Below are 11,127 nucleotides of genomic sequence, written 5' to 3'. Positions count from 1 at the left end.
AGTGGGGATTAGAGCGGAGGGCGTCTGTTCGTTCACTCGGCGCTCCAGCAAGGGTGACGAGGGCTCACTCGAGACCCGGCCTCTGCTGGCCTCTGCGGGCCTCTGCGCGCGCAGACACCGCGAGGACGTCCCACGGCAGTGACTTTGCAGAGCTTGCTGCGCGCCCTGCCCTGTGCAAAGGGCTCTGCGTTCCGGATGCCATTTAATCCTCAGAACTGCTCGCGAGGTCGGGATCACTGTCATTCCCATGTTACAGATGAGGACACGGAGGCTGTGAGCCGTGAAGTCGCTTGCTTTAAGCTTTTGGAATTAGGCAGCGGCAGGGCCAGGGCTGTTTGGTTCCAGTGGGCACCTTTAGTTAGGTCTCAAGGAGCTGTTGAGGAAGTCCGGAAAGTGCACCAATGAGCAGGCCGCAGGAATTAGGTGACAGTCTGACCCCAGGAAGGAGGCGTGTGTAGCGGCTAAGAGGTTGGTATTTGCACATCCCTGCTCATCTCTTCCCTTCCTTTCATCCCAAATGATCTGGGGTCAGGGGAGGGGAGAGGTGGGAGCAAGGCAGGCAGCTATGCTGGTGCGGGGGTCACGTGAGAGGCCATGCTGGTGTCAGAGCCCAAGGAGGGCCTGAGGGTGGGAGAGGACTGGGCGGGGGCAACATTGAGGCCAGCCAGAGCTCACATCAGGTTTGGAGTGAGGGAGGTGTCCCCACAGAGGGGCAGCCCGGCCCGCGGGTTGCGGCCTGGGAAGGATGAACCAAGGGCGGGTGGGCGGGCAGCCTGGGGTGCACACTGGGGCAGGAGCTGAGTGAGGGGGGCGCGACGCAGGTGTCCTCGCCTGGCATGGGGGTGTGTACGAGGACATCCACTCGTGGGGGTGGCACGGTGGAGGGCGCTGAAGCCAGGTCAGGGTGAGAAAGGTGTCCCGGCAGAGGGGATGGCGATGGAGAAGGGAGGCTGGCTCCACACTCGCATTGTGTTAAGGACAATGAAGTCCGTGTTCTCAGTTGGAACGGGAAGTCAGGAGCAGGGAAGGGGGGAGCTCCACGGCGCTGGGAGGTGAGGGTCAGGGATTCCCGGCCGCTGTGTGTGCAGGCAACTTGGACGTCTGACCTCCAGCTGTCAGAGGACACAGCATCCTGCTGTTGATGACCTCTTGCCCCCAGGTCTTGACCCCTGAACCCCACTCTCTGCTGGAAGGAAGCCAGACTCCTGGGAGAAACCTCAGATCAGGCATCTGTAGCAGGAAGTGGGAGGTGAGCCCAGAACACCCCGTCCTGCCATAAAGCGGGAATGCTGTTTTGGGGACAGAGGGCAGCTCGAAGGAGTGCCATTGGGCACGTCAGGGGCGGTTTGAAAGTCAAAGTAATATCAAATTATACCGGGTAAGGTAGGAAACCAGGAGTCCACACGGATTGTTTTAAAAATCAGTGGAAAGTGTGATGATATCTGCATAGCTCAAATACCCCCTTACAAAATACCAATTTCAAAGGAGAGTTGCTTCATAGTGGGGAAACCAGGCGGACGCTACCTGAATCAGGTGATTGAAATGAACACCATCAGCAACGTGTCATGTGGAAAGCGACTTCATTTATATGCACGTGTGGACTGCAGACACCGCCCCAGAGCCCGCGCCAAGCATCATCCCCCTGGACTGGTTTCAACAATTTCTTTTCCTTTTTTAAAAAAAAAAGATTTTATTTATCTATTTTTAGAGAGACAGGAAGGGAAGGAGAGAGGGAGAGAAACATCGATGTGTGTTCGCTTCTTGTGCGCTGCCAGCTGGGGACCTGGCCCGCACCCCAGGCGTGTGCCCAGACTGGGAATTGGACTGGTGACCCCTCGGTTTGAAAGCAGGCACTCAATCCACTGAGCCCCACCAGCCAGGGCAGAATATGCGTTTTCAATTGCACCGGCCACATTTCAAGTGCTCACCAGCTGCCGCTGGCTGCTGGCTGTCACACTGCACAGCCGGACGGAAGATATTTCCGTCCCTGCAGAAAGCTGTGCTGGAGGCGCTGGCTCAGACAGTCGGGCTTGGTGCTGTCACACGCTAGCCGAGCGTGAACTCACAGAGCGCACCCCAGGGCTCAGCACAGACCCTGACACACAGTAGGTGTTAATAATTATTTATTGACAGAAAAATGACTGAAGAACCCCCCCAGCTTAAACCCCCCCCCCACACAGACCCGCGCACTGTGACTGCACTCGGGGTCTGCTCCCCAGAGGGCTGTCCCCGGGGGGCCCGCCCCGGCTGCCCTGCGCTGCCCAGGGTCTAGTAGAAGTCCTCCCGGTCGGAGTCTGCGTCTGCACCTTGCTGGTTCTGGATCTGACTCTGCTTCCTGTACAGACAGGCCACCTGGGGAGAGGGGCCGGAAGTGGTCAGAGCCAGGGGCTGCCCGCCCGCCTGCCATCCTGGGCCAGCGCCCACTTCTCCAGGAAGCTGGCCCCACCAGGCAAGCCTGCCCCCTCCCTGGGGCCTCACCTGGGCACTGGTGGTGGCTGCCTCTGGCTTCTTGTCTTCACGGACACGAATAAACCGAGGGAAGCGAAGGGAGATCCCCTTCTCACTGTCCACCTGGGGAGGCAGGGGGACGATGGGCACCTCCAGGGTCCCGCCCTCGGTCCTCACGAACAGCTCCCTGACAACACCCCCTCCCCGCTCCCGTACCTGTGATGCCCACAGTGGGGCCCACCGTGGGGCTCAGCAACGGGCTGCTGCGAGGATTACAGAAGGTAGTGAAGACCTCGGGCCCTAGCTGGCGCACGGGAAGTGTAAGAAACGCCAGCGGTGACAGTGGTTAGTAGTATTGGGGCCGAGAGGCACAGCAGCGGAGTCAGGGTGTGGACCCTGGAGCCAGAAGGGGGGGGTGGGGGGGTGTCAAGTCCCAACTCCCAACTCCCAGGGCCGTGAGGCCCAAGGCCAGGTGCCGAAGCTCCCTGGGACTCTGTTCCCCATCGTCCACCGGGGCTGTGCAGCGTTTCTGTGGGGACAGGCGCCTGTGCCCTGCTCCATGACGTGCGAGCCGGGGACCCTGACTTCGCCAATGAGAAGACACAGGAACGAAATTTGATCCAAAACACGAGTTCTGCCTCTAAATGGAAGTCCGCTTCTAACCAGAAAAGCGTCTGCTAGGTTTTGAGGGATGAGAAGAGAGCCCAGAGGAAGTCCCCTGGTAAACGTGACCCCGGTTCTCCTGAGGGAGGAGGCTGGAGCCGCCCTAGTGTGGGGCAGCGGGCGCCTGCCGCTGTAGCGGGGGAGGACTGAGCCGCTTGTGAGGGAAGGGATTTACAACTTGGTCGCCGGTTGTGCCATAAGCTTCCAGTTAGAAGAACTGTTTTCAAAAACTACCGCAGAGCCCAGTGTGAGGCTATGATAGGAAACGGAGCCCCTTCACTGTTTTCTTTCTACCCCTCGGGCATTTCTTTAAAAAAAAAAAACCATGAGATTTTTGACCCCATTATCTGACACCCAAATAAAACGCAAGCTCGAGTTTTCCCAATCATCACCCAGGAAGGGCAGACCACCACTCTCCCATCTGAATTCCCTTGGAGGGTCTACCCCAGCCCTGGCCACTCACCAGGCCCCGGGCTGCAGGGTAGATCGGGGAGAGGAAGAGGTCGGCGCACTTGACCTCCCACACCATGCGGGGCTCCAGCCAGTGGTCGGGGGCCACGGCACCATCTGCCTGGACGTAGGAGCGCGGGGTGGGCAGCACCAAGGCCTGTAGTGAGCGGCGGGAGATGGAAGAGAGGGTCTTGGGTCTGAGTCAAGGCTGAGGGTTGGGGGTTGGGAAGTAAAACCATGGGGCGGGGAAGACAGACAGACACACAGACACTCAAAGTATGAAGTCAGGGATGGGGGTGGGGAGAAATGGGAGGAGGGAAGAAATGAAAGATGGAGACCCCAGGAACTGAGACAAGAAATTAAAGACTAACAGAGATACAGAGAGGGACAGAGACCCAGAGAGAGAGAGAGAGAGACAGAGAGAGAGAGAGAGAGAGAGAGAACCACAGAATGAACAGAAACAGAACCAGAGACACCAGCACACAGAAGGACAGTCACACCCGAACACCTGTGACCACAAACACTCCCACTTAGTAATAAGGGCTCAGCTAGCACCCTACGGACTGACTCAGGGAACCCTGCAACAGCGCCCTGCCCCACGACTGCCCCCCGGTCCCTGACTGGTGTCACTGGCTAGTGGCCAGCACAGCTGGGACTTGAACCAGGACCGGCTGGGCTCCAAAGCCGGCTCACTGTCCACTGCCCTGTCTGTACCCTGAGCCCCGAAACGAGTCAGTGAGGCTGCGAGCCCCACACGCACGGAGAGTGCGCTGCACCGCTCACCTGGAGGTTCCGGTGGTGCTCCTCCAGCTCCTCGTCACTGAAGCCGGTGCCAAGCTGTGGGAAGGGCAGGGAGGGTCAGAGGCTGGGCACTGCCTCCCTGCTCCCGCCCCTGAGGACCGGAATCTGTACACCAGTGGCCCCCACCCCGCTCCAGCCTCGGCAGCACCCACAGAAGCCACTGAGGAAGGGCCGGGGTGCTGAGCACCCAGCCTACCCCTTCACACACCCTGGATGTGGGGACCTACCATCTGGGCCACCGTGCCTGCTCCTCCTGCTCCGTCTCCCTGGCCCGGAAGTCTTGGTATTGGGGCCCCCGACATCCCGCCCGCCCCGTAACTGCTGTCATGTCCAACCTGAACACCACCAAGAGTTTTCTCTCGCCCACCAACGCAAAAGGCTAAAGAATATTCCCTGGTGCCGGCACAAGAGCAAGACGGACAACTTCTGTACCGGCAGCTGTAAAATTTCCCACCTTTTGTCCAGGCAGCGGCTCCCGCAGAAAACTATTCTAAGTAAATAACGTAAAATGGTGACAGACGGGTGGCCACAGACAATTGTGAAATGTAAAATCACTCCTACCATGGCCGTGAGTGAGCACACGCAACCTGCGGACCGGTTCACAAGAACAAGGCCGCAACAACGACCAGGCACCCGCAGGGGTGGTTCAGGAACGGCCCGACTACACGGGACTCTCACGGAGCTCTCAGCGCCTCGTTCGTAAGGGTCCTGGATGGCGCGTGAAAACCCGCTCACATTCCTCATCACTGTGACTCAAACACATCTGACAGTGTGGAAAACACAGTACTTGTAGGGCCAAAAGCAGGAAACAGAATTACTTGTAGAGAAGGAACACAATTTTATAAAAATAAAGCATTCCTGTCCTGGCTGGTGTGGTTCAGTGGACTGAGCGCAGGCTGTGAACCAAAGGGTGCCGGTTCGATTCCCAGTCAGGGCACATGCCTGGGCTGTGGGCCAGGTCTCCAGTAGAGGGTGCGCAGGAGGCAACCACACCCTGATGTTTCTCTCCCTCTCTCTCCTTCCCTTCCACTCTCTCTAAAAATAAATAAATAAAATCTTAAAAAGATAAAAATTTTGAAAAAAGCATTCCCTTAAAAGTGATTAGGGGTTGCCTCTGGCAGTGGAATTGTGGGTGATATTCTGTTTCTGTGGCAAAAGCCCCAAATCTGTTAGATCAACAATGTGTGTGGCTTTCAACAAAATGAAAAACCCCTACATTTCCCAGGCTCCCTTGCAGCAGGGCTGGGCCGCAGAGCAAGGTTCCGACCCATGCAACTTAAGCAGAAGTAGCAGAAGTTGCTCACTGGCTAAGGCTGACTCAGGCAGCCTGTTCTCCCTCTGCCTATGGGCCGAGCATGTGTGGCTGTGGTGGCTGGAGCTTCTGCAGCCACCTTGTGCAGAAGAGGCCTGAAGCTTATGACAAAAACCATTGTGGGGAAAGCCGCCTGGGTCCCTAATGACACTGAAGAGCTGCCTGCCCCCTTCTAGACTTCTCATTACACAAGAGAAAAAGAAATTCTTCTCTCACATAAGCCACTGTTATCTGAACTCAATTCCTAAGCGACACAGCTTCCTCCCATCTTTCTATACCAGCCCACTTTTCTATGTGAAGCAAGAGTTACTTTATAGGATCAGAAAAAGTGAAGAGGAACGAGAAAAAAGAATTATCCACTGCAGGGAGGCCCTCCCCAGGGGGAGCGGCATCGACCCCCGCCTGCGCCTTAGCCACGCCCCCAGCACCAACCTTGCAGATGGCCTGCAGCCCCTCGCTGTCTTCATCGTAGCAGGCCAGCAGGAAGCCCCAGTAGTGGCCGGCCCGCCTCCCCTGGCCCAGAAATGCAAACATTTCAGCACTGAATATACCCAGAGGACCCGTGTCTCCAGTGCAGGAAGGCAGACTATTTGCGTGTCCCCTGGCAGCAGGGAACACCCCAGTATGGCATCCACAAATATGGGGGAGCGGCCGTACTTCTGAGTGAAAGAAGAGGCAGAGGGCAATGTCTACAGACATCGGGAGGAACCCCAATGGACAAAGCCAGGCCAGAAGCCGACTACCATCTCTTCAGCAGCCCATCATTGTTTCAAAGCCCAGCTTGACCTCCCTCCCCTCCCCCTTGTTACAGCGCCCCCTCCCCCACCACGGAGTGACGCCTCTCCCAGCAGAGAGGGCGGGAGGCGTCTGCCACTTGTGTGCGTCTTGGGGGCAAGAGGTGGGTCAACCATGGGGGTGGGGCAGAATCCAGGAGTGCGCACAAATACCTTAGGTGTGTCTGCATACATGCGTTTTTGCTTTTCTTTTTGTTTTTGCATGTGCTAATTAAATGTGTCCCTTCTCAGAAATGAGACATTACTCGCTGGCAACAACTCATCATTAGTCGTCACCTGGAGCTTTTCTCATTCTAAACAACGGAGTTAGGGAGCAAAAGTCTCCCAAGGACCCAGAACCCGCTGGAAACAGGAAGTCAGACCTCCTCCGCCAGGCGCACAGCCCAAACAGCACGCGGAAAATCTTCAGTTGTTGCTAAAAGTCCCTCCTCTCACGCCTTTTAACCGTTCATTAGTCTGGCGTTGCCAAGCATGATTTAATTTTTCTCTTGCTCCCGGACATGAATTAATTCAATGAACGCAGTTCACTGATATGTCGAAAAATGTATATTTGTGCCTGTTCCCAGTGGACAGGAATTCTCCCAGAGCAATTTTTTCTTTTGACGATAAATCTGTTGGGGCAAAGATACTATCCAGGGCTGATCCCTCAACCCACCTTACCGACGCAGGCTCCCACATCCCTGAAAAAATTCCTCCACCAGCCTACACTCCATGGATGGGAAGCGAAGGCCACTCCCTCCTCCCGCACCCCACCGGGTCTGCAGGCAACCCATTGCTTTCGCCCGGATCAGCCCAGTGGACAAGAAAACGAGCGTGACGTCTGCTTTTCCTCGGTATTGCTACATGCCCCTGCCGCAAAAGCCACCCGTTTAAAGCAGGCAATTCAGAGTTTTTCAGTTCACCCGCAGAGTCTCCCATCCACCACCACCACCAGCAACCGGAGGACATTTCCATCACCCCAGGTAGAAACCCAACCCAACCACACCTGTCTCCAGTTACTCCCGACTACCCCTCCCCCCCCAGCCGCCCCCGCCACTAGGGAGTTGTCCCGGGATTTTTTGCTAAATGAGGCCGACACTATACGCCCTTTTGTGGCCTGTTGGAAGGCTCCCCCGCGTTGCGGCATCGGGCAGCATTTCGTTCCTTTTCGTGGCTGAATAATATTCCGTTGCACGAATACACGAGGCTTGGTTTCTCCCTTCCCCAGTTGATAGTGGTTTGGGTTTGTCTTTGCTTTTCTGGCGATTGTGAACTGTCAACTTGTCCATCCACCCACACCTTTCCCTGCCCATTACAAGGCTGCACTCCCGAATCCCCGAGGGCTTTCCCGCCCCTCCCCCCGCCCCAGCCTGGTTACAGGGTCATAGGCGTGTCAACCTGTTTGACGAGCACTGGCCATGGCTTGCGGCATTTGCCAGCATAGAGCGTGAGGTAGCGGGCCAAAATTAGGAGCGAAATCTCAATGAACATGTCTGTATGGTTTATTCAGTTTGAATTTGATCTCCCGAGAAATTTGTAGCTCGCCGACGGTGAGCCTTGTGAGCCAGGCTTTAGCCTGACAAAGGACCCCTAGGCCCCACCAGGGTCCTGCCACAAGATGAGGTCGCCTAGGGGTCTGGCCAGAACAGATTCATCTCCGCTGTCTTCCTGATAGTCGTTGGCGGAGGGACGCGGACAGATACCACCGAGTCCCTCGCAGAAACAACCCACCCTCCAAATATGACACAGGGAGGTTTACTGGCGCCTCCCCACCCCCTCAGCCGCCAAGCCCAGGGTGGACCCCTCTCCTCATCTTTGCCCATCGAATCAGCACGACGTTACACTTAATCTCCTTTCGACAGCAGCGAGAGGGGGCCTCTCGTCACACGTTGCAGACCACGGAAATTGCTCGGTTTTCCCGCGTTGCCATCAGGGCCCGCCTCGGGTCTGGCGACCAGCGCGCTCCCGAGAAGCGGGAGAACCGTGGGAGGACCTAGGAAGGCCGCCCTGAGCCGGGAAGCCGCGGTTGGGCGCGGGAGGTGACCCCAGCCGCCAGATCGCTCCGCCGCGTCTCTCTCGGTACTTGAGCCCTAGTGAGCCGCCACTCGCACCGAGGATAGTAAAAGTCCCCAGGGGGTGAGCGGTGTGAGTTGAACTGTCTCCTGACCCGAGTCCCCAGCAGACCCTGGACAGGAGAGGAGCCCGGCCTGACGTTTCCACGCGGGTCTGCACCGCTCGCAAGGGCTGGACGCAGTGGCCAGGGACACACAGAGCAGACCCGGTTCATTTGTTCACGGCCGACATCGGCTCACTGTCCACCTGGCCCCCTCGCACCACCACCGGGGAGGAAAACCAGCCCCTACGAATTCACGCCACGGTCAGGGCCAGTGTGTCTGAACCCTGCCCGTCTCCCGGGCCTGGGGACCACCGGACAACAGCGTGGAGAAATGCCCGTGGGCTCTGGGCACCTGGGAGGAGGCTGCTGGGTGGTGGGGCAGGTGGGACGCCCAGGACTGGCCAGGGAGAGGGTGGGCCCGCGGCACTGGCTGGACCCGGGGAGGGACGTTTCCAGCAATGCCTACCCCCCACCAAGGAATGGTTAAGTCCCCGCGACTCCTCACCCCACGTGACCCCACCCTACCTTACTCCACCCCCTTCCCGAGCTACAGCCCCAGGCTATCTGGCCTCTCAGGTTCCATTCCCCAAGATAGGCCCCACACACAGTAGGTCCTCAATAAAAGGATTAGTCCAGGAATGCGTCTCCTGAGGGGGCGTGGCCAAGGGTGAAGGTGGTTTCCGAGGACCCTGAGGTCCCACTCGGGGGTATTTAAAGCCCAGACCTGGAAGACAGAGCATCAAACACGGCAGACTCATCAGCATCCAGGATGCAAGAACCCAGGTCTTGGGAGGGTGAGTCTGGACCCACCGAGGCAGGAAGGGAGAAGAGGCGGAGGGCCGAGGCTGTGCCAGCGGGCTCTTGGGCGTGCAGAAGAGGACCCCTTGTCTGGGAGGGCCTAGTGAGTTTGGGGCTGGAAGGATATTTGGGAGCAGCGTGATGAGAATAGGGCCTGGCACCCGCAGCCTCCTGCAAGTGCGGGTGGCTCCCTGCAGCGAGTGGAGGGTGGTGAAGCAGGTGAGGCGGGAACCACCTGGCGCCAGGCTGCGTGAGCCTGGGTCCCCGCATGCTTGTGCGGGCTGCGGGCGCTGTTCTTGTGCCCATTTTGAAGATGTGGAGACTGAGGCGTAGACGGGTGAGGGGCCGGGTCAGGAAGGTGGAGGGTCTGGGCGGCTGGTCTGGATGCCAGGCTGCACCCACAGCGCGGCCCCGACCTTGGCCTCGGCCCCCACTCCCATCCTCACCTGCTGTCAAGGGCCTGGCCCAGGTGGGGTTACCTGGGGACTGTCTGTGAGGCTCTTTTGACACCATTTTCCTCTTCCTCCAGGCTTCTCGCTGCCCCTAAGGCCCCCAAAGCGGCAGCGACGGCAGCGCTCGGTGTACAGCGTGGTACAGCGGGATGAGCTGGAGAGGTTCTTCCAGAACAACCATTACCCGTCCTACGAAGAGCGCGAGACCCTGGCGGCCAGGCTGAACCTCCAGGAACAGCAAGTGCAGGTACCTCCCAACCCAATCCCACGGCTTGGAGACCACAGGCCGCCTGCCCTCCCTCTGGGCCGCAGGTGGGGCGGATGAGGGGCCAGAGAGCCCAGTGCTGCCCGGGGTCACCCCGATAGCAAGGGATCACCCGTGTGGACCCAGGGCCCAGCCCCGAGCCCACCTCACCCTGTGTGGTGCAAACCGGCCAACGCAATTATCCCCAAAGCGATGCCCCGGAGTCTCCCCATGCCTGGGCCTCAGGGCCTCTCTGAACCCGGGGTGCTCTGGGGCAGACCGCGTCCTGGCCCCTGGGTGTCCCCGCCTGTGGCCACTGAACCCAGGAGCCAAAAGCTGGGTTGTGGGGGGAGGGAGACGTGTGAGGCCACGTGGCCCTCCTCACCTGGGCCGCCTCACCCCTGGGCAAAAGTGGGTGCTGCAAGCTCCTGTCCTCTTACACTTGCTCCCGTCCCCTCTCACCCCAGGTGTGGTTCAAGAACCGCCGGGCCAAACAGACTAGGCTGCAGGGAGGAACCAGAACCAGGCAGCCTGGCTCGAAAGCCCGTGCCTCGTCCCTGGGCCCAGGAGTCCACAGGGCCGCACCTGCTGCAGTGGGACCTGGGTTGCTAGACGAGCTGGTACTGCCCTCGCCTCCTTGGTTCACTGAGGACCCAGTACAGCCCTCGGGTCCTGGTTTCGTCGAGGACCCGGTATTGTCCTTGGGTCCTGGGTTCGCCGAGGACCCGGTATTGCCCTCGGGTCCTGGGTTCACTGAGGACTTGGAGTCCCTTTGGGACCTATTGTTTCCCGAGGATCCCGAGTCCTCCGGCAGCTCTATGCTTCCTGGGGGCTCAGGTTTCCACAACCCCTTGGGAGGCATTGCAGCAGCGGAATCCAGTGCCTCCAGCCCCCTGCAGGCCTGGGGGGCTCCTGCCCAGGACGCCCAGAATCCGGTCCCCGGCGCAGCCGCTCCAGCTGCATCTCCAGCTCCAGTTCCAGCTCCAGCCGAGGTCCCAGTCAGTCTTGAGGACTCAAACGACGGGGATCTCTGGCCAGACATTGATCTCCTGGATCTGCTGTCCCTGTGA

At 58.7% G+C, this 11,127-nt stretch overlaps 2 protein-coding genes across 2 annotated transcripts; one reads left to right on the top strand and one right to left on the bottom strand.

The window, feature by feature from the left end:
- Positions 1-2,217: 2,217 nt before the first annotated feature.
- LOC128779699 (DNA ligase 1-like) lies at positions 2,218-7,938 on the bottom strand. Its single transcript, XM_071220088.1, has 6 exons — positions 7,846-7,938; positions 6,107-6,187; positions 4,345-4,398; positions 3,575-3,718; positions 2,479-2,571; positions 2,218-2,352 (listed from the first exon to the last, which is right to left on the bottom strand). The coding sequence occupies exons 1-6, from the start codon at positions 7,936-7,938 to the stop codon at positions 2,269-2,271; spliced, it is 549 nt and encodes a 182-aa protein (XP_071076189.1). The 3' UTR covers positions 2,218-2,268.
- A 1,564-nt stretch (positions 7,939-9,502) lies between these two features.
- LOC139440462 (tetrapeptide repeat homeobox protein 2-like) lies at positions 9,503-11,127 on the top strand. The gene is made up of 3 exons (XM_071220087.1): positions 9,503-9,611; positions 9,891-10,060; positions 10,525-11,127. Exons 1-3 carry the CDS (start codon positions 9,503-9,505, stop codon positions 11,125-11,127), a joined length of 882 nt encoding a protein of 293 aa, XP_071076188.1.

This window comes from Desmodus rotundus, chromosome 12 (genome assembly GCF_022682495.2).
Source record: "Desmodus rotundus isolate HL8 chromosome 12, HLdesRot8A.1, whole genome shotgun sequence".
Taxonomy (NCBI): Eukaryota; Metazoa; Chordata; class Mammalia; order Chiroptera; family Phyllostomidae; genus Desmodus; species Desmodus rotundus.
This window is presented reverse-complemented; position numbering and strand designations above follow the sequence as displayed.